Source organism: Rutilus rutilus (genome assembly GCF_951802725.1).
Source record: "Rutilus rutilus genome assembly, chromosome: 6".
Taxonomy (NCBI): domain Eukaryota; kingdom Metazoa; phylum Chordata; class Actinopteri; order Cypriniformes; family Leuciscidae; genus Rutilus; species Rutilus rutilus.
This window is the reverse complement of record NC_140214.1, coordinates 2,778,649-2,801,148: the sequence shown is the minus strand read 5'-3', so window position 1 is coordinate 2,801,148 and position 22,500 is coordinate 2,778,649. Positions and strand designations below refer to the sequence as shown.

Below are 22,500 nucleotides of genomic sequence, written 5' to 3'. Positions count from 1 at the left end.
AACACATGGTCTACGATAAATCCTACACCTGGATCTCCATCACATGATACACACCTCTTCTGAGCTCAGGGGTTCTGGGTAATATCAGATGCATCTTTCATAAATTCACCAGAAACAACACAATCCTTTGGCATACTGTTTACAGTTTATGATTTTGGATGCACTAATCTTAATCTTGCATACTGTGTATGAATATTATGTGAATTAGGATGCAGTCAGAGCTGCTTGGTAAAGGATAATGTACATCTGGTCATTTTCCCCAAATAAATCCTGAGAGGATGATCACCCTCTCACACACACACACACACACACACACACACACACACACACACACACACACACACACACACACACACACACACACACACACACACACACACACACACACACACACACACACACACACACACACACTTCTATCTATCTTTATGAGGACATTCATTGACACAATGCAATCTTTAGCCACTTACCCTAACCTTACCCATCACAACTAAGTGCCTAACCCGACCCCTGACCCTAAACCGACCCTTAACCTCATTATAACCTTATCCCTAAAACCAAGTCTTGACCCTCAAACAGGCCTTTAAAGGCTCTCAGAAAGTGAGGACCGGCCAAAATGTCCTCACTTTACTCTCTTTGTCCTCACTCCAATGGTCTAAAACTCAAACTGGTCCTCACAAAGATAGTTGTACAAGTACACTCACACGCACACACACACACACACACTCTCTCACACACACACACATACACACACACACACACACACATATATGCATTTGTCAGATGCTTTTATCCAAAGCGTCTTACAGTATATTGCATTCAAGCTACACAACTTTTCGGTTCATTAATTTCCTGGGCATCGAACCTCTCTGAATCAAATAACTGAAAATATCATGAAAATATCATGAATATATATATATATATATATATATGATTCACATGGACACTGCAAAACACTTTTTTTTTACTGTTTTTTACTTGCTCACTGTCAGCAGATCAGCCGCAGAACTTTCCAGTTGTTTATGGGATTATTGCTCTCTCACACTGATCTGTGTGATCTGTGTTTAGTGAAGTAATGAGGTCATGTTCGCACATACTGTGTCAGAGAGACGTCAGGCTCCTTCTCCTCCTCCTCCTCCTCCTCTTCTCTCTCTCTCTTCACCTCCACTTGCACAGTGATGGTCTGCTGTTCTTCCTCGTGCACGTCCACCACTTCATGAGTCCTGCGGGAACACACAGATTAAACCAGACGCCCACTACACACACACACATACAGTAATGCAAATGAAGCTCACCTTCCCTCGCCATCCTTCAGAGACAGTGTGTGTCTTCTGTCAAGACAACAGAGAACAAAACATATTCATATGCATGCGGTCAGAACAACGCAGGCCTGTTGTCGTGATAACACTTTACTAAAGTATTTTTAATGCATTAATTATGCACCTTATAATGCACTGTCTGCAACCACAGTTCTGATACATTATAATACTTATCTATACATTGTCACACCTTTTGAAAGTATAATGCATTAAAAAAACATAATATATTGGATGTAACAAGAAATCTGCAAATATTATAATATAATAATATTATAATTAGGGCCGTGCAGCGATTAATTGCATCCAAAATAAAAGTTTGTGTTTACATAATATATGTGTGTGTACTGTGTCTAATTATTTTGTATATATAAATACACACACATGCATGTATATATTTAAGTAATATTTGGATGTATATATATATTTAAATATCATTTATATGATATAAAAATATAAATATTTTGAGCGAAACACACTTCTTCACACTCCTCACTTACTTAAATGAACTATAGAGTCCTGCACCCACTAGTAAAGAAATATCAAAAATTATTTCTGGTGTCTGAATAATTTGGTTTGACTGTATATTATGTAAACACAAACTTTTATTATGGATGAGATTAATATTTGCACAACCCTAATGATAATGCATTTGAACTTTGTAGCTAAAGCTTCAGTGTTAGTTGTTTCTTCTCTGAAGAGCTCGTACGCGTCCTCATGTGATGTTGTTTTAAAGGAACACGCCGACTGTTTGGGACTTTAGCTTATTCACCGTTTCCCCCAGAGTTAGATGAGTCCACACACACCCTTCTCATCTCCGTGCGTGCCGTAACTCTGTCTGACGCACCCACCGCTAGCCTAGCTTAGCACAAAGACTGGAGGTAAATGGCTCCAGCTAGCATACTGCTCCCAATAAGTGACAAAATAACGCCTACATTTTCCTATTTACATGTTGTGATTTGTATAGTCACAGCGTGTACGAATAACAGGGTCACATGACACACAGCCATCTTCTAGAGAGATCGACTTGGGTAAACTTTGTGGAATGGTATTGTTAGACCTCCAGAAAGCATTTGATACCGTTGACCATCAGATCTTGTTGATTAAACTAAAAGCCCTAGGTTTTAACAGTATGGCATGTGAATGGATTCGAACATACTTGATTGAGAGGTATCAAAGAGTTGATATTAAAGGTATAATGGAGGATTTTTTGATCACCTATACCAGGGATAGGCAACTCCGGTCCTGGAGGGCCACTGTCCTGCAGAGTTTAGCTTCAGCCCTGATAAAAACTCACCTGCCTGTATCTATCTAGTAATCCTGAAAACACTGATTGCCTTGTTCAGGTGTGTTTAATTAGGGTTGGAGCTAAACTCTGCAGGACAGTGGCCCTCCAGGACCGGAGTTGCCTATCCCTGACCTATACTATTGGTCCTCCTAATTGTCAATCATTCTGGTGAATCAATCAAACTTATTCAAAAAGTGGAGAGGGCGGGTCTTATCTAAAATTCGGAAAGATCCTCCACTATACCTTTAACAGCACTCTGTCTGAGGCTAGAGAAATAACGTGCGGGGTGCCTCAGGGTAGTGTCCTGGGTCCATTGCTGTTTCTCTTGTATATAAATGATATGAAATCTGTTCGCAATTGTAATCTTTTTCTCTACGCGGATGATTCAGCCTTGGTGTTCTCCCATAAGGACGAAGAAGTTATTGAGAACCATTTAAGTGATGAGTTAAAGAACATAAGTGAATGGCTGATAGAGAACAAACTGTCTTTGCATCTGGGGAAAACTTAATCTATTCTGTTTGGTTCAAAAATAAGGTTGAGTAGGACTCCTGAGCTTTCTGTGGGTGGCACCCAGATTGAAGTTAAAAATTGTGTTAAATACTTAGGCTGTGATTTGGATAGTTCTGTGAGTGGAGAAAGTATGGGTCAAAGGGTTATTATAAAAGTGAACCAAAGAATTAAATTCCTGGCACGTAAGGCTCAGTTTCTAAATAAAGAAACTTTAAAAATGTTAGCAAATGCTTTAATTCAGCCACACTTTGATTATGCCTGTACTACATGGTACAGCAGCACCCCCAAGAGGATAAAAGTTCAACTACAAACGGCACAGAATAAATTCAGGTCAGGTTGATTTGAACTCTCAACAATAGGAACCATGTCGGCTCTCCCGAACGTAAGAAATTAAAATGGTTGACAGCTGAAAACAGGGTGAGACAGTTGAAACTGAGATTAACACGAAAGATTTTGTATAGGAATGAGCCAAGGTATTTTAAAGATTATTTTTAAAGCTTATTAGGAACTCTCATAGCTACTCAACTAGAGGTAGCGCCACAGACATGGTTCCTTGTAGATTTAAGAGCTGTTCTGGGCAAAACACCTTTTTGTACATGGCAGCAATGGAATGGAACAAACTCCCAGTTGAGATTAAGTTAAGCCAGTCAGATCGCTGTTTTAATAGAGCATGTGGTGAATGGTTGCTAAATGCTAATTAGATTAAAAAAATGTATGTGATTTTAAGGAATAATTATTATTGCTGTGTATGTATTTGTTTATTTTATTTTGTATTTGGATGTGGATGAATGTACAAGGTACCTGTTAGTCATCTGTAGCTTGCCTGGCCATCTTTATCAGACTACAACGAGGACCACAATGGAAATAAGTTTGTAACTTTCTTGTGTTATCCTCGACAGTTCTGATTAATGTATAATGTCACTGTGATGACTTTTTGTTATGCATTTATTTTTGTTACTGTCTAATAAATCAAATAAAAAAAAATTATAATTCTAACCGTATACATACTTGTAACGGTCACCAGCTGGAGTGCCCTTGAGAGCCACCAGAGGGCACTCCACATAAGACTATTATCACTCACAAACTACATTTCCCATAACTCACTGCCCGGACTCATCACTGATCACATTCACCTGTACCTCATTCACTGATTGCATTCACCTGTGTCTCATCATCCTGTTAGTCTCAGTCCATTTATACCATGGTCATTCATTCACTCACCGCGAAGTCTTGTTTGTGTCACACTGCATTTCTGAGCGTTTATCCTGTGTTTTGGTTATCTGGTTTTTGATCTTGGACTGTTTCCTCATTTGTATGATTGTTATCTGCCTGGCCTGACTTGGACTGTTCTTGGACTTTTGATTATTGCTGCCTGCCCTGAATTCTGCCTGTTATCTGGATTACTCTTGCTGTTTGATCTACATTGCTCTGTCTGCCCTGTTTGACCCCGCCTGTACGACCTTCCTTATTAAAAGCTGCATTTGGATCCTCTATTCTCGTGTCTTGGAGCAGTTTCATGACAATACTGGGAACTATATTCTAAAGCACTGCTACTTCTGCGGAGTGATTTACTCCAACTCTGAGCGAACTCTCTGCTCCTCACCACAGGACTTCTCAGGTGCTGCGAGCAAATCACTCCCTTTGCCTTCTGAGAATATAGTTCCCAGTATGTATACGGTTAGAAGATGGCTGTGTGTCATGTGACCTTGTTATTCGTACACGCTGTGACTATACAAATCACAACATGTAAATAGGAAAATGTTGGCGTTATTTTGTCACTTATTGGGAGCAGTATGCTAGCTGGAGCCATTTACCTCCAGTCTTTGTGCTAAGCTAGGCTAGCGGTGGGTGCGTCAGACAGAGTTACGGCACGCACGGAGATGAGAAGGGTATGTGTGGACTTATCTATCTCTGGGGGATACGGTGAATAAGCTGAAGTCCAAAAAAGTCGGCGTGCTCCTTTAAATAAGGTGATTACCTGTAGCGTGTGTGTTCTGTGGTGTCCGACGGGGAGCGTTCTGGGATAGATATGGAGGTGTTTGAGGACAGAGTTGTGGCCACTGACGCTGTGGTCGCTTCCTCGAACGACGGAGGAGTGCAAGACTGCAGACCTGACACAAACAAGACAGAACAACAAACTATTATATGAACAAACAGAGGATGGCTTAATCTTTCAAATGAAATGAACTAATCATTCAAATCAACTAACTTACTAACTATTAATAAGCAGTGATTAGGAGTTTATTGAGGCAAAAGTCATAGTTAATAGTGAGAACTGGAGCCTAAACTAAAGTGTGACCAAAAACACATTATCACATAAACAAGGAAAGAACAGAAAATAACTGTTTGTTTATTATCACGCATATTACTAGGATATCGGCTGTTTATTAGTACTTATAAAGCACATATTAATGCTTTATTCTGCATGATCATATTCTACATCTCTTAATCCGACCCAATACCTAAACTCAACAACTACCGGTTACACTTTATTTTAAGGTGTCATTGTTACAGTGTAATTATATATTTAAGTACTGAGTAATATTAAGCAACTACATGTACTTACTATAGGGTTAGGGTAGGATTAGGGTTTGGTTTGAGGGTTATTTGCATGTAATTATGCATAATTTACTGTTATTACTATGGTAAGTACATGCAACATATGTAACAAGGACACTGTAAAATAAAGTGTTACCCAACTACCTTACTTAACTATTAATAAGCAGTGATTAGGAGTTTATTGAGGCAAAAGTCATAGTTAATAGTGAGAACTGGAGCCTAAACTAAAGGCCAAAATCAGGAAATTTGATTATCAATCTGCTTGTACAATGTGTGGTGGTGGGTAGTATTATATTTAGTATATTTTCCTTTAAAAAAATCAAAAAGACCAATTTTAAAAGTAATTTTTTTACTTATTTTTTTTTAATTTTCAGGACAATTTAGGCAATTTTTTATTTTATTATACTTATTGAAAAATATCAAAACAAAAAAGAAACAAACAAAATGTAAAAAAACCCCGCAAATGTATATTTATTATACATATTTATACATCATAGTAGTATTTGTCATCATACTACATTTAATTTATTCTGAATAAAATAAAATAAATCATTATATTAATATTTTATTTTTTATATTACGTGTTACCATAAACAAACAAACTAAAGTGTGACCAAAAACACATAAACAAGGAAAGAACAGAAAATAACTGTTTGTTTATTATCACGCATATTACTAGGATATTGGCTGTTTATTAGCACTTATAAAGCACATATTAATGCTTTATTCTGCATGATCATATTCTACATCTCTAAATCCACCCGATACCTAAATTCAACAACTACCTTACTAACTATTAATAAGCTTTTTTTTTTTTTGGCAAAAGTTATAGCTAATAGTGAGAACTGGACTGTAAACTAAAGTGTGACCAAAAACACATAAACACATAAACAGGGAAAGAACAAAAGCATGAAAAGTACCATCGTTCTCCAGCACGGGGAAGCTGCGCGCTCCTCTCAGATCATAGATGTTCTGGTCTCGTTCTGATGGGAACTGACTGGCCGACCAGGCGGACCCGGGGCCGCTGAGCTTGGGCACGTTGAGGGCCACACGACCCTTCTTAGCCGGAGAAGCCTTCAGCGCTGGAGAAAACACACACTCACTGCATTACATTACACGTCATATTAAGTGTCTCCTTATTTAAACTGAATTAGCTCTGTGAACTTCATAGTAATTCTATCAGTCAGTACTCACAAGTGCTCTTCTTGAACACACTGCTGCTCATGAACCTGAAGAAACGGTCAGCGTAGAAGTTGGGCCGGTGGACGGAGACAGTGTCCTGTGAGACACAGATGTGAGACTGATCAGCCAAAGTGGGGTTAAATAATAGCAAATCTCTTATTTTGACTATTTTTATTCAATCCAATGTCGATTAAAGCCTCTCAGAGTCATTACAGAAGAGACACATAAACTGCGCTGGTGACGACTGACCAATCGCAGTCATTTGTGATTAGTGGTTGAGGAGATTTAAAGGGTTAGTTCTGCCAGAAATGAAAGCTCTGTCAGTAATTCCTCTCCCTCATGTTGTTCAACCCCGTCAGACTCTCGTTCATCTTCAGAACACAAATGAAGATATTTTTGATTAAATCAGAGAGCTGTCTCACTCCTCCATAGGCTTCTAGGTAATCGATATCTGACATCCCAGAAAAGTTAGTAAGAAAGTTAGTCAGAACGGAGGCTCACTATTGGCCGACGCTGGTCATGTGTGTGATGCTGGCCAATAGTGAGCCTCCGTTCTGACGTACGACCCAGAAGCGCTGCTGTTACACTACGTGAACTCACTCAGAGAAACACAGAAGAACATGAATAGTTGAATAAAGTCGTTATTTTTGTTGTTTTCTGCGCACTAAAAGTATTCTCGTCACTTGATAAACGTAAGGTTGAGTCACTGTAGTCACTTGGACTATTTTAAACATTGTCTTTACTAACTTTCTGGGCCGGCAAGTTTCAGTAACAGAGAAGCCTATGGAGGAGTGAGACAGCTCTCAGATTTCATCAGAAATATCTTCATTAGTGTTCTGAAGATGAACGAGAGTCTTACGGGGTTGAACAACATGAGGGAGAGGAATTACTGACAGAGCTTTCATTTCTGGGGGAACTAACCCTTTAATGGGTGAGTGTGAAGCACATGTCTGGGTCATACTTCAGGCCAAAATCAGGATATTTTATTTTATTATCTGTTTGTACAATGTATGGTGGTGGGTAGTATTATATTTAGTATATTTTCCTTTAAAAAATCGAAAAGACCAATTTTAAAAGTCAGATTTTTCGTCTAAAAGTACATTTTTTACTTATTTTATTTATTTTCATGACAATTTAGGCAAAAATTTTTTTTTATTATACTTATTGCAAAAGATCGAAACAAAAAAGCAACAAACAAAATGTAAAAAAAAAAAAAAACCACAAATGTATATTTATTATACATATTTATACATCATGGTAGTATTTGTCATACTGCATTTAATCTATTCTGAATAAAATAAAATAAATCATTATATTAATATTTTATTTTTTATATTACGTGTTACCATAAACATACTTTATTGCAATAATGAGAATCTAATAAGAATCACTATAAAAACAAATACTAAGAAAATCTGCACTACTAAAAAAAATGTCAATATAAAGTTAGAAAAATAAGTTAGAAATGAATAAGTCAAAACCGGATCCTGATATTCGGCTTTCTGAGCCATCAAGCGCCTCCTGGAGGAACACAGTGTTTTCTTTATTCACATTATCTACAGTAAACTGTATTTGCTAGTAACATATGGCAGTATTTGAGTAAAAGGACAGATTGGAAATGAAGTAGAGAAACTGAAGTTGGAAAGCGAATGGAAAGAGACGCGCTCTCAGAATTACACTCGCGGGATCAACAGCGAAACCAAACACAAGTGATACTTATCAAAGTCTATCCACTGTCTCAGTGAATCTCCAGTACAGCCACACACACACACACACACACGCACACACACTCTCTCTCACAAACACACACACACACACATGCTCACACAGGGTGAGATCACCACATTCAATATTAAATTCCACAAATTAAAGAAGACCTATTATGCTCTTTTACAAAGTCTTGATGTTGTTTTCAGGCTCTACTAGAACAGGTTTTCCTGCTTGAATGTTAAATATTTTCCTCATATTCTCCATTGTTGCGGCTCCTCTCTTCCCAGTCTGTCAGTAACGCTCCGTTTAGTTCCTGTCTCTATGAAGCTCCTCCTTCTGAAAAGCACACTGTGCTCTGATTGGTCGGCTGGATCAGTGTGCTGTGATTGGTCGAGCGCTTCGAGTGTGTTTGGGAAATGTCCCGCCCCTTACCATAACCGCCAGTTAACACACTACTAACTAACTCAACCAGGCCCCGCCCCTTTATTCTGCGTATTAATTATTATAATGAGGAATATTGTGACGTGTTCGTTCCCTGAAGAAACTCAAGACTACAATGGAGGCGTTTCAGGGAGTTCAGAAACACTGACACTGATATAGAGAAGAACTCAGCAACATTACACACTAAAGAAAGATGGACATGTGACAAAAGCATGATAGGTCTTCTTTAAGTCAACTGTCTGTGCCGTACAGATGTGAATGATTGAGAGCAGATGGAGGTGATGTGTATTAATGCTCGGACTATGACACATTATAATGGAGAATGATGATTTTGTGAGTGTTTTTGTCTCACCCCATCATGGACCAGAGCCTTCCACGTGTGTTCCAGCTTCTTGATGAGTCTGCAGGAGCGAGAGACACACATCAGCTGACAGATTCACAGAAGCACTGCGGAGGATCCTGACGGGACATCTGGGACTTAATGCAGTCTTACAGAAGTCTTACATAAGAGCACATACAACAACCCCCGTGCTAGAGAAGATTATAAAGCTGAGCGGGAAAACAGCTGGTTCATATGAGATCCACTAACATGACTCGGCAAAACAGCACAAACACACACTAATGGAGGCAGATGAGGACATGTTTAACCCCAAAATAACATATGCAATTTAAAAAGCATAAAATTAAATAATGAAAAAAAAATATATATATATATGCAATATAAACGTCCATATGCAATATTAAACACAATAAAAAAGGCAAAAATTTAAAAATTTAGCAAAAAAAAAACTTTTAATAAAAATGTATTAAAGCAATTATGCCAATAAGCCAATAAATAAATAAATGATATACCCAGATATACCCAATTAAGCATCTTAAAAAGTAGACAATTAAAAAAAAAAAAGTATTGCTTAATTATTGTAAATAATAATTTTTAATAACAACTACAAGGCACAAGCAACATATTGTATGTTATGTAACACACAATTCAAAATATTGCCACAATTTTGCTAATAAAAATAAATAAACTAATGGCCAGATTTACTTAATTCAGAGTCTTAAAAGGTAGGCAGGTTTTTATTTTTTTAATATATTTATAGTTCAACATTTTGAACAATTTAACAACAACTAACTACAGGGCACCTGCATCATAAAACACACACACACACACACACACACACACACACACACACACACACACACACACACACACACACACACACACACACACACACACACACACACAAAAAGGCCTAATTAGCTTAAAACAAATATTCCCACAATGTTGCAAATAAATAAATAATTTATTGTTGAATTAATTGTTTGAATAATTATTTTAAATAATAATTTTTATATATCACTATATATAAAACTATTAACTCTCAATCTTACATCTAGCTCTTAAATATGATATAACTTTTAAAAAAAGTATTAAAAAGACATATCAATTAAAAATGTTAAATCTAAATCTTAAGCAGGTTTGATGTTCACTTAAATCACTCCTGGAAATAACACTCACAAAAAAGATGAGCATATTTTCAAATCTCGACAGCTTTGCTTTATTCTATAAAATGTGGGCATTAAAATTAAGTCTTTTATTGGGGGTTTGGGTCATGGATCATATAAAACAGGATTTAGAGTTTACAGTGATTTACAGAACAGAGCTTATTTTAAATGTGGCATTTGAAAAACTGCATTTAAGTAAATCTGGCTTTTATATAACTTATATAACTTTTATATAACATATAACCATCCCATAAAATCTGTCTTGACCACAGACTCCTACATACTGGATGTGTTTGCATGCATGAATTCATGACCTTAAACAGCTTCACTTCACATTCATAACATTTAAAAAATAAAATAAAAACGTTGAACAGGGTATTAGCGATATTAGCCTATGTTAAGACGATACTTTGAAAATCCACCAGAAATATGATATCATCCAGGAAATGTTGTTATACTATTTTATATATTGCAATCATGCAATATATTCAGGATGGATAATACGCAAATTGTTTAAAATTGGACTCTTGGACCTTAGATCCACTGCTTTAGAGAAAAGAGCAGATTTGAAAAGTTAGTGCTGTGCAACGATTAATCGCATCGAAAATAAAAGTTTGTGTTTACATGATATATGCGTGTGTGCTGTGTATAATTATTTTGTATACACACATATGCATGTATATATTAAGATAAATTTGTTATTTGTATTTAAAATATTTATATTTATATATAATATAAATTATTTATAAATACATATACAGTATATACATGCAAATATTTCTTAAATATACAACATGCATGTGTGTGTATTTACAGTATATATACAAAATAATTATACACAGCACACACGCATATATCTTGTAAACACAAAACTTTTATTTTGGATGCGATTAATCGTTGCACAGCACTAGAAAAAATGCATTGTAGAATATTGTAATAAGTGTGTCAGTGTGTCACCTGTAGGACTGCAGGATGTCTATGATGCCTATGAAGAGCAGGAGTCTCTCTCCTTTACCACTGACTGCAGGGATCCCACCCATTCTAGAGAGAGAGAGAGAGAGAGAGAGAGAGAGAGAGAGAGAGGAGAGCGAGAGAGAGAGGAGAGAGAGAGAGAGAGAGAGAGAGAGAGAGAGAGAGAGAGAGAGAGAGAGAGAGTGAGGGAGAGAGGAGAGAGAGAGAGAGAGAGAGGAGAGAGGAGAGAGAGAGAGAGAGAGAGAGAGAGAGAGAGAGAGAGAGAGAGAGAGAGAGAGAGAGAGAGAGAGAGAGAGAGAGAGAGAGAGAGAGAGAGAGAGAGAGGAGAGAGTATATCAGTATGTGTGGTTTTATCAAATCCAACTAGTGATCTGAAATTAAACAGCTCTAAAACAGAATTCAAAGCATCCTAAAAGGGGAATTCACACCTAGCAAAGATGGGTTTTTAATAAAACATGGTTGTCTGTGCAGTAGAATTGGAAAAACACTTTTGAAATCGGTGCTACATGACTAGTGAGAACAGAGAAAAAGGACTGTGGCGTTTCATTTGCCCAAAACTTCATCAAACATATCAAGGTGACAATATTTCATAATCAGCGCCGAGGTCATAAACAAAACTTTGTGAGGGTTCATAAAAACCTCATATGTCCCCGAACCCCATAATCTGTTCTTTCAGAGCAGTTTCACTGTCAACAAACAACAGTGAGGTGAAGCAGTCAGTAATACACTCAGGAAATATATCACACTGTGCAAGTGATTTTTGCAAAATTCTTACATATTGTACCTTTAAGTAAAAAAACTCAGCAAGACGGACATTTTGACATATTTTTTTTCAGTGTTTGTCCGTTTAAGCGCACGGCCGAAGCCCAAAGTATCCTTTACTTATCCATGTTTCACTCACTTATCAGCGCATCGCTTTAAAGGAAAGGAACAAAATGCGGCATAATGTTTTCATAATAGTTGGAAGCCAAAATAAAAACCGAAACTAAAATTCTATGAATTGCATCCCTAGTCATCGGGGTTTGAAATTAACACCCGCCAACTCACCATGACGCTATCAAATCACGAGCCAATTTGGCGAGTTACTTATTATATTTACTCGTTTTGCCGGGGAAGTTCGTGTAAATCAAATCTGTGCAGATTAAGCACAAATACTCGTGAGTCATCATGATATATTAAATACAGTGTATTGTGCAGAATCTGCTCATATCTGCGTACTTGAACACACACGTCACTGCGCAACAAATAACGACACGCTTGTTCATTTGCATTGAAGCAATAGCGAAGATTAAAAAGACATTGTTATTTTGCAACATCCTACATTTTTTTATGTTCTTTGTACTGTATTGATCTGTCCATCTAAAATACATTTTTGGTGAAAAACATGAGGATGAAGATGAGGGAGGAGATACTAGATGACAGAACAGAAATTGTATAATATACATATATATTTGATGTATATATTTTATATATATATATATATATATATATATATATATATATATATATATATATATTAACATAGTTAATCTGGTTTATTTCCCTTTTTTTTTTTGACTAGTAGAAGTTCTGAATGGCCAATAACTTAAAAATTTAGTAGCTAAATTGGCCAGTGAGTAAAAAAATGTCAAACCCTGCTAGTCATTAAAGGGGTGGTTGAATATGATTTGACTTTTCTAACTTTAGTTAGTGTGTAATGTTGCTGTTTGAGCATAAACAACATCTGCAAAGTTACGACGCTCAAAGTTCAGAGCAAAGGGAGATATTTGCTTTTACAGAAATCGCTTTTTAAGGACTACAACAAACGGCTGGTAGAGACTACACCACATTCCTCCCGGGTTAGTGACATCACCAACCCTAGAATTTACATAAACCCCGCCCCCAGAACACGATTTATAGATTATCAAGACAGAATATGCTAATCAGTGACTAGAAGATAACTACACATAAGCTACATGAATTCATCAACTAACCATTCAGAAATGTTGTCTACATGTTGTCTCTTCTTCTCGAGTCTCTCCATCTTTCTGACTCCGGTTTGAACATAAAAGGCTAAACGTTTTTGAAATGTTCAGTGCATGTGTGTGTGAGGTAAAAGGACACACGCTCTTGAAGCTCCGCCCCCTGTGCCGGGAGCAGCAGCTCATTTGCATTTAAAGGGACAGACACAAAACGGTGTGTTTTTGCTCACCCTCAAAAACTAACAACTTTAACATGCTATATAAAAATATCTGTGGGGTGTTTTGAGCTAAAACTTCACACACACACTCTGGGGACATCAGAGACTTATTTTACATCTTGTGAAAATGGCATTACACCACCCCTTTAAATCATCTCTGAGAGCTCTGGGTCCCCCTGCTGGTTTAGATAATCCTAGCATTGGTGATTTGTTGCTTTTTCCTGTTTTCCTGTACCGAACTCATATCGAACGATGACCCTAAAACAGAGGTACATATCGAACCGTGCCTTCTGTGTCCCGTTACACCACTAATCTTTCCTAAAACACAACACATACGTGTCTTCGGTGTCGATGGAGTCTCCGCACGCGGCTCCTCCCTGAATGGACTCCATGGCGGTGGAGTAAAGCGCTCTCTGAGCGGCCGGTCTCTTCTCGTCGCTGCTCTGAGATCCCTCCATCTGATGCTCACGCTCCGCCTGGTCCAGGTTATGAACCCCCAACAGCAAGCTGTAGTCCATGATCTTAAAGCTCTCCAACACCTGCACACACACATCAGCAGTGTTGGCGGCAACTCATTACAAGTAACTCGAGTTATGTAATCAGATTACTTATTCAAGTAACTAGTAAAGAAGTGCAATAACATCATATCATTCAAATATCATTCATTTTGCACTACCTCAATTTTTACGTCCATTGTGTTTATCTTTGTAGTTATATCTTATTTTGCATTCTATATTATGTCTTTGTTTGTTTATTTGTTTGGATATATTTTTCTATTCTCATTTACATTGTGTTTATCTTTTTCAATTGTTCAGTATATACACTGTTTACATCGTTTATAGTTATCCTGCTAAATCTGAAGACCTGCTAAAAGCGTTTCATTGTTTCTTTTATGCGAATTTCAGACTCAGTGTGCAAGGACCTTAACGCACTATTGTAATGCATTACTTTTCAAAGAAACTTTCCCCAACACTGCACATCATCATAACACTGTCCTGCACTAAACCGAGCGCATCCACACACACACACACACACACTCACCAGACAGTCTCTCTGGAGTGTTTTGACCAGGGCGTTGTACGTGTCCACATCTAACAGGAGTCCGTCTGGAACGTCCTGCATGAAGTCCAGGTCTTTAAACGTGGGCCGGGACTTCTCACGCTCTTTCTTGGACGCCCTGCGCTTGCAGGTGGAGCCCTTCAGGTCGAACTTGAGGTGCATGCGGATGGCGCGGGGCAGGACGTTATTCATCACCACGATGCGGATGTTCTTCCCGCCGGACTGAACGCAGTACAAACCGAAGAACTTGGGAAGAAGGGTGCGAGGATTCTGGTTCAGGTTCTGAGAGAGAGAGAGAGAGAAAACGAGCGTCACTTAATGCGGGAGTTCACCACTGGCAAGTTGGGCTTTTAGTAAAAGCGTTGCCGACAAAATATTGTTTAAAAAAAAAACATGAGAAAGTTTTGCTAACGTTTCCATTTAGTTACGGAAAAGTTGGTTACACTTTATTTTAAGGTGTCATTGTTACAGTGTAATTATATATTAAGTACTGAGTAATATCAGAGAATGTCTAATAGGAAGAGAATTGGCACTCTCTGCTTACTTCCGGGTTCTGGATTGGTTGCAGTAACACGTCTCTGTCCATGCGGGGGCGCTCGCGAGCGAGTGCAGAATGAATGGAGGTCTATGGCGAAAAACCCTCAAAATCCACTTTTCTCAGGATATAATTTTTTGTCTAGTAATTTGAATGTTGTATTCGAAAGGAGATGCAAAGAAATTACACATTGCTGGGTGTTAGATTTTTTAGAGCCACTTATTTGGTCTAAAAAGTCTTTTAAAATGTCAATGAAGTCAGAATGCTGACGTCATTAGCAGAATGCTAGCGTGTTATGGGCAACAACAACTCAACCTGTAAGAAATCGAAAAGAAATAAGTACTCGTTCATTCAACTTTCGACCTATAACCTATGTTGAACTTGCAAAGCCTACAATAAAATCTGAGATTTCTCAACGGCAATCGGGTGAAAGAGACACATTTAGCCGTATAGCCCCATTGACTCCCATTCAGTCTGCACTCGCTCGCGATCACCCCCAGTGGAATTCTAATGGAACTGCAACCAAAATCAATACAATGGGGCTGAATAGGGAGTGCCAAGGCTCTCCGTAGACGGGCTCTGGTAATATTAAGCAACTACATGTACTTACTATAGGGTTAGGGTAGATTAGGGTTTGGTTGATGGTTATTTGCATGTAATTATGCATAATTTAATGTTATTACTACGGTAAGTGCATGTAACATATGTAACAAGGACACTGTAAAATAAATTGTTTCCGAAAAGTAACTTCGGAATGTTCTCTGAACATTCAAAATGTCCAGTTTTTTTAAACGTTTAAAAAATTGTAACATTCCATTTGATCATTTTGTAAATATTATTAGAATGTTGTTTTGGAATGTTCTCTGAACATTCCGAAACTAGTAACATTTAAAAATGTTAGAAGAACTTCCAACTAAAACAGTAGAAAAAAAAGAAAAAAAAGAAAAAAAAAACGTTCCATGAAGGATGTGTGTGTTTTTGTGCTGACGTTTTGAGAACATTATTAAAGACCAGATAACTTTCAACAACATTCTATATGCATTACTGGAAGAATGTTTGTTCATAACTTTGAGCAAACCTTGCCAGAACATTCCCTGTTAGCTGGGTATGCAATAGAAATGCCAAAAAATTATAATAATTTTGCCAAAGACTTGGGTGACCAGGTTTCTGTAATGTAAACCGGGGACGTGTCCTAGTTCAGAGGTCAAAAATCTCACTTGTTATTATGTATTAGTCAAAAATGGAGACAATACATTTTTGTATGCTTTTGTTTTTAAATGTTGTGGGTTCCATATTATTCATTATTATTATGATGATGTTTGTAAGTCAATCTGACCCTAATAGTAAATAGTAACCACTGCAAATAGCAAACAGATCAAACAGTATTTTAACAAAATAATGGCTTTTTAAAAACACATCACAAAAATAAAACAAAAAATCAATATTGTAAAACTGATAGAAAGTTACTAGTTAATAGTAGTTAATAAATTAGTAGTAAATTAAAGTGTTACCCAAATGTTAATCAAATGTCATTTTATTTTGTGCTTTTGGAAATTTACTATCCCCAATTATGCTTGTGATTTGCATTTTAGGCACAAATTAAGCACAAATTTGTGGCATTTAAAATGACTCGAAAATTTTGTTTCAACCCCTAAAACAAATGAAAAAGAAAAGTGCCTTAAAATGATCTAAATTACTTGAAATATTTATGGATTACCTTCCCTTTAAGTTTAATTAAATTTGTTATCATTTGCTAGTTTGCTAATGTTTTTCAATGGTCAGATAATGCAAAATTATGCATTTTGAGTCATCTAACGGACTTTTGCTGATAAACAAAAAAAGAGGACATATTGTTTATTTAAATATTCTAATTACAATACAAAACCTGTTAAAAAAATCCTTTAATTGAGATTTGTGCTGTCTTTGTCACATTGTACTGAAAATGAGGCATTTGAAAACTGCACTTTTTTAAGAAAATACGGCAGATGTGACTTTTTAAAATAAAAAAAATTATTTGGACACATAACTATGTCATAAAAACTGCATCCTGACCACAAACTCACACATACTCTTTGTGTTTTCATGCACACATTCATTACCTAAACTTCATCATTACTTCACTTCCTCGTATTGCTGCATTCACATCACAATCATAACATTTTGAAAAGAGTTGTGCACAATATTAGTCTAAAGCGCTACTGTTAAGATGCAGACTTTACCAGAAATATGATCTAATCCGGGAAATGTTGTCATGCTCTCTTATATTGTACACTATTTAGGGTGGATATAGTGCTAAAGCAGACTCACCATATAGTATCCATGAAGCAGCTTCTGCAGGAATTCGGCCTCTTTGTGCATGGTTTAGTGTGTGTGTGTGTGAGATGGGTAGGTTTAGGGGTCGGGTTAGTGTGTGTGTGTGTGATGAGTAGGTTTAGGGGTGCTAAAGCAGACTCACCATATAGTATCCTGGAAGCAGCTTCTGCAGGAACTCGGCCTCTTTGTGCATGGTTTAGTGTGTGTGTGTGTGTGTGTGTGTGTGTGTGTGTGTGTGTGTGAGATGGGTAGGTTTAGGGGTCGGGTTAGTTTGTGTGTGTGTGTGTGTGTGTGTGTGAGATGGGTAGGTTTAGGGGTCGGGTTAGTGTGTGTGTGTGTGATGAGTAGGTTTAGGGGTCGGGTTAGTGTGTGTGTGTGTGTGTGTGTGTGTGTGAGATGGGTAGGTTTAGGGGTCGGGTTAGTGTGTGTGTGTGTGATGAGTAGGTTTAGGGGTGCTAAAGCAGACTCACCATATAGTATCCTGGAAGCAGCTTCTGCAGGAACTCGGCCTCTTTGTGCATGACGGTTTTCAGGATGAACTCATCGTCTCGAGTGACGTAGAAGATAGAACCGCTGGCACCCGGGTTTGAGAGCTCGATCAAGGGTTCGTTACAGAGAGAATACTGCAGGAACAGGAGCACACACAGAGAGAAACACAACGGGACGTCAGAGGACGCTGCACTTATTCTGATTGATGGTTAATATAGTCACACTTTTATGTTTTATGGAGCTTGATATTCACATGAATCACCGTCCATTTTTGTTGCATGTAAAAGTTCTGCAGAAGTCCTACACATTTAGACATTATATTTTTATTTATAAGTTATGTTATTTACTCTATACCTCTAAACCTACCATCACAGAAACCTTTCTGCATTTTTGGACAACAACAACAACATCAAAAAACACTGTTCAGAATGTTTCTTCAGCCATTTGGTTTACGAAGACACTGGAAGTGTGTCCATGTTTACGTTGTAATGCCCATGTTATAATACACATTTGTGTCCTCATAAACCATATATACAAGAACACACACACACACACACACACACACACACACACAGTGGTTTTAAGTGCTTAGAAAGGATAGTATTAGTGTGCTAATCACCATCTGTCTCAGGTTGCGCGTGTGTGTGTGTGTTTGTGTGTGTGTGTGTGTGTGTGTGTGTGTGTGTGTGTGTGTGTGTGTGTGAGAGAGTTTGAGTGTGTGTGTGGTCCTGGTATTTCCTATGTTGTGGAGACCAAATGGTATATAGTAATACCAGTAAATGTTGAGGAATGTTGACCTTGTGGGGACTTTTTTGGTCCCCATGAGGAAGCAATCTTATAAATTATACAGAATGATCTTTTTTGAAAATGTAAAAATGCAGAAAGTTGTGTGTGATGGGTAGGTTTAGTGTGTGTGTGTGTGTGTAAGATGGGTAGATTTAGGGGTAGGGTTAGTGTGTGTGTGTGTGTGTGAGATGGGTAGATTTAGGGGTAGGTTTAGTGTGTGTGTGTGTGTGTGTGTGTGTGTGTGTGTGTGTGTGTGTGTGTGTGTGTGTGTGTGTGTGTGTGTGTGTGTGTGTGATGAGTAGGTTTAGGGGTCGGGTTAGTGTAAGGAGAGAGAATATACAGTTTGTACAGTATAAAAACCATTACGTCTATAGAGAGTCCCCACAAAGATAATAAACTAGACATGTGTGTGCATGTGTAAGTGTGTGTGTGTGTGTGTGTGTGTCTGTGTGTGTATGTGGGATTATAAAGTGGCCATGTGCTTTCACACAGCTAATTTGTTTAGGTTTCATTTAAGCTCCAGACTCTCATATCATAATTACGCATTAACCTTCCCATGACCCTCAGCTCTGCCCGATATGAACGCTTCACCCTCACTGATTCTTCAATATAGAGTCAAGATCCAAAGCACTCCTCTTCAATATGAACATTACAACATGTGATTCAAAGCAAAAAAGCTGCCCATTTGAAAATCGTAAAATAAAGACAAATGGATCAAGATTGCGTAGGCTACTAATTTTTTAAAGTGAAAATTATTAATAATGATATTTTATTCAAACATACACTAGTGTTTAAAAGTTTGAGGTCAGTAAGATTTTGGTATTTTTTTAAAGAAATGATTACTTATATGCAGCGAGGACGCATTAAATTGATCAAAAGTGACAGTAAAGACATTAATAATGTTACAAACGATTCTATTTCAAATAAAAGCTGTTCTTTAGAACTTTCTATTCCTCAAAGAATCCTGAAAAAAACATTTTCAAAGTATCCGATATTCCATAAAGTTAAATTCGCAACTTTCATACCTCATTGAAACATTAATGAGATCTCAGGAGTTATGAAAGAGCAACCTCTAAGGAATATTTTCTTCTGGGATATGTTCACACATTCAGAAATAAACATGATTTTCACAGGGGTGTGTTTCCCGTACAACGCTGTAACTAGTGCTTCACTATCACAGTATATGATGCATCGTTGAAGAAACCAACTAGCTAGTGACGACTGTTTCCCGAAACCGCACTGTCGCAAACTGGTCGTTCAGCCACGTTAGTTAATCACTAGGGATGGGACGGTATGAAAATTTCATATCACGATAATAGTGACCAAAATTATCGTGATTATTAATATTATCACGGTTTTGTTAAAACGAGATGAAAGTGTTCAAAAATAACTGATGCTCACACTGAAAACGCGCGCTCTCTCGTTTCATTCAAACACAACTTGCCGTCTTGCGTCTCCGTTTTCGATTGTATTGAAAATGAAATCAGAGTTGATTTATTGTTTACTGAGTTTGATAATATTTTTGTGATAATGTAAGATTTAAAACATTAATCTGCCTTCCGCCATTCCTTCTCGGTTAAAAAAACTACAACATTGCGTCAGCCTGTTGCTGGCTGGACAGGATTTACAGTGAGTTATTAAAATCGCGATAATCAAACACAGTTTTAATGATAATTCAATTTTAAACGATAATACTAACCGTCAGTACATTTTATCGTGGTTTATAGTGAAACCGGTAATCGTCCCATCCCTAGATGTCACGCACGTGGTGGAGCAATAACTTCTTTTACAGTTTTTTCCATTTGCTAACACACAATTTTGCAAACTAGGCTGGTTTTATCAAAACACTTAACACAATTCACAAAACCACACACCCAAACTGCAAAATACCTGATAGGGTAGAGTGGGGGAAAACGCCCCCCTGGGGTAAAACGCCCCCCACCTGTTTTTCCCAAAATAACCACTAAAAGTAGTCAAGATACATTTTTACTGTTGCTATGCACTACGTTGATAACGGGGATATACAAATCTCTATGGAGAAGCTGACACCAGCGACACATTTGAAGAGAAGAGGATTACATGGTAAATGCTATAATTTTCAGATATTAGTAAATAAGTGTTTAAGAGAATATTGTTCTGCAGGATATCGCAGTGATGTATGATAGATGAATAGTGAAGTCTGTAGTTTGAGATCATATATTATTTATAAGGAATATAATTATATTTTAAAAATTAAACATTTTTTTAAAAACTCATAGCTTGTGGGGTAAAACGCCCCCTACGCTGAGGGGTAAAACGCCCCCCCCCCCCTGGGGGCATAGTTTCTCTATCATAATTACTATAATAAAATATTTCTGTCTATCAAATCCTTTGTTTTACACTTAATGCAGTATAACTAGGTGGTAAAATCAAAATATTTGAACAAAACATGAAAAAATTACCTCAAGTGAGCATTAACTAGCTAGCTTGCTAGCACAGTTAGCTCACTGATGGAAGGTAGTTAATTTTGCCTATTTTGAACATTGCTGAAATAAATATTAATATATATACATGTTGATACATTACTTGCCTTTTACCTTTAGAGATTAAAAACTATTGTCTGTTAATTTTGCTGTTGATCTATGAAGCAAACTGGTTTGTAAGAAAGGGGGCATTTTACCCTACCTTGGGGGGCGTTTTACCCCACCGCTGGGGCAAAACGCCCCCTTTGTACAAAAATATTTTCAGTGAAAATACTAATTAATTATGAAGGCTGAGCAATTTTAATATTTGGTGAATAACTCCTGCCATAGTCACTCAAAACCGGGATGGCAATTCTAGTCACATTTATGTTTTGTTTCACTGTAATATCACATTTTCCTTAAGGGGGGCGTTTTCCCCCACTCTACCCTATATCCTGCAGAATGAAGCACTGCAACCAAAACTATACATATAGCATTATCAAAATCAAACTTTTGCACGAGATGCCGCACACTTCATTCATATTAGCAGATTTGTTGTGTAACCAACTACACACTGTTGGGCGTAATGAAGAGCACTCTCATCTTCAGTATGCTTTGCCATGATACTGAAATAGTTCAAATTGTAGAAAATTCTTCAGATTGTTCACATGCACAGAAATAGATACACACACATGCTGTTGAAACATAAATTTTTTATTTTTCACAGTGCAACTTATGAACAGCAGAATTATTTACACTGGACTGAACACAAATATGCTCACAGAAAACAGTAAACTGAAAAAGATTGAAGTGTTAACAGTTAAGCATTGAGGTGTTTGGTCAGGTGACGCATGTATCGGCCAATCAGATCATGGAGTGTCATTTTGAATGGCACTGTTTTGAAATGCGAAACATGTGACTTTATGTCAGATTGTTGAGTGTTATGCAGAGAACCGTGTTCAGTGTGTTTAAAAAGTGCCATTTTGAAGTGCAAAATGTGTGAAAAGCAGAAAATGTGTTTAGACTTTTGAAAACTTGAGACTTTGTATTATGGCAAAGCATACTGAAGATGAGAGTGCTCTTCATTACGCCCAACAGTGTGTAGTTGGTTAGACACAAATCTGCTAATATGAATGAAGTGTGCGCCATCTCGTGCAAAAGTTTGATTTTGATAATGCTATATATGTAGTTTTGGTTGCAGTGTTTCATTCTGC

The 22,500-nt window shown here is 37.3% G+C and overlaps 2 protein-coding genes across 5 annotated transcripts in view; one reads left to right on the top strand and one right to left on the bottom strand.

Moving 5' to 3' along the window:
* Nucleotides 1-22,500, bottom strand: part of pip5k1cb (phosphatidylinositol-4-phosphate 5-kinase, type I, gamma b) — a 66,139-nt gene that overhangs the window by 9,587 nt on the left and 34,052 nt on the right. For all 4 annotated transcript variants that reach the window (XM_084411896.1, XM_084411899.1, XM_084411897.1 and 1 more), the window contains exons 6-15: nt 18,041-18,193; nt 14,705-15,004; nt 14,000-14,202; nt 11,470-11,553; nt 9,359-9,407; nt 6,868-6,952; nt 6,594-6,755; nt 5,093-5,225; nt 1,296-1,331; nt 1,098-1,223 (exon numbers count right to left, since the gene is read on the bottom strand). In XM_084411896.1, the coding sequence (XP_084268022.1) occupies nt 1,098-1,223; nt 1,296-1,331; nt 5,093-5,225; nt 6,594-6,755; nt 6,868-6,952; nt 9,359-9,407; nt 11,470-11,553; nt 14,000-14,202; nt 14,705-15,004; nt 18,041-18,193 (1,331 nt within the window). The remainder of the gene's footprint in view (nt 1-1,097; nt 1,224-1,295; nt 1,332-5,092; nt 5,226-6,593; nt 6,756-6,867; nt 6,953-9,358; nt 9,408-11,469; nt 11,554-13,999; nt 14,203-14,704; nt 15,005-18,040; nt 18,194-22,500) is intronic.
* LOC311292270 (lipoprotein lipase) overlaps nt 1-22,500 on the top strand; it is a 632,457-nt gene that overhangs the window by 605,415 nt on the left and 4,542 nt on the right. The gene's annotated exons all lie outside the window — the stretch shown is intronic.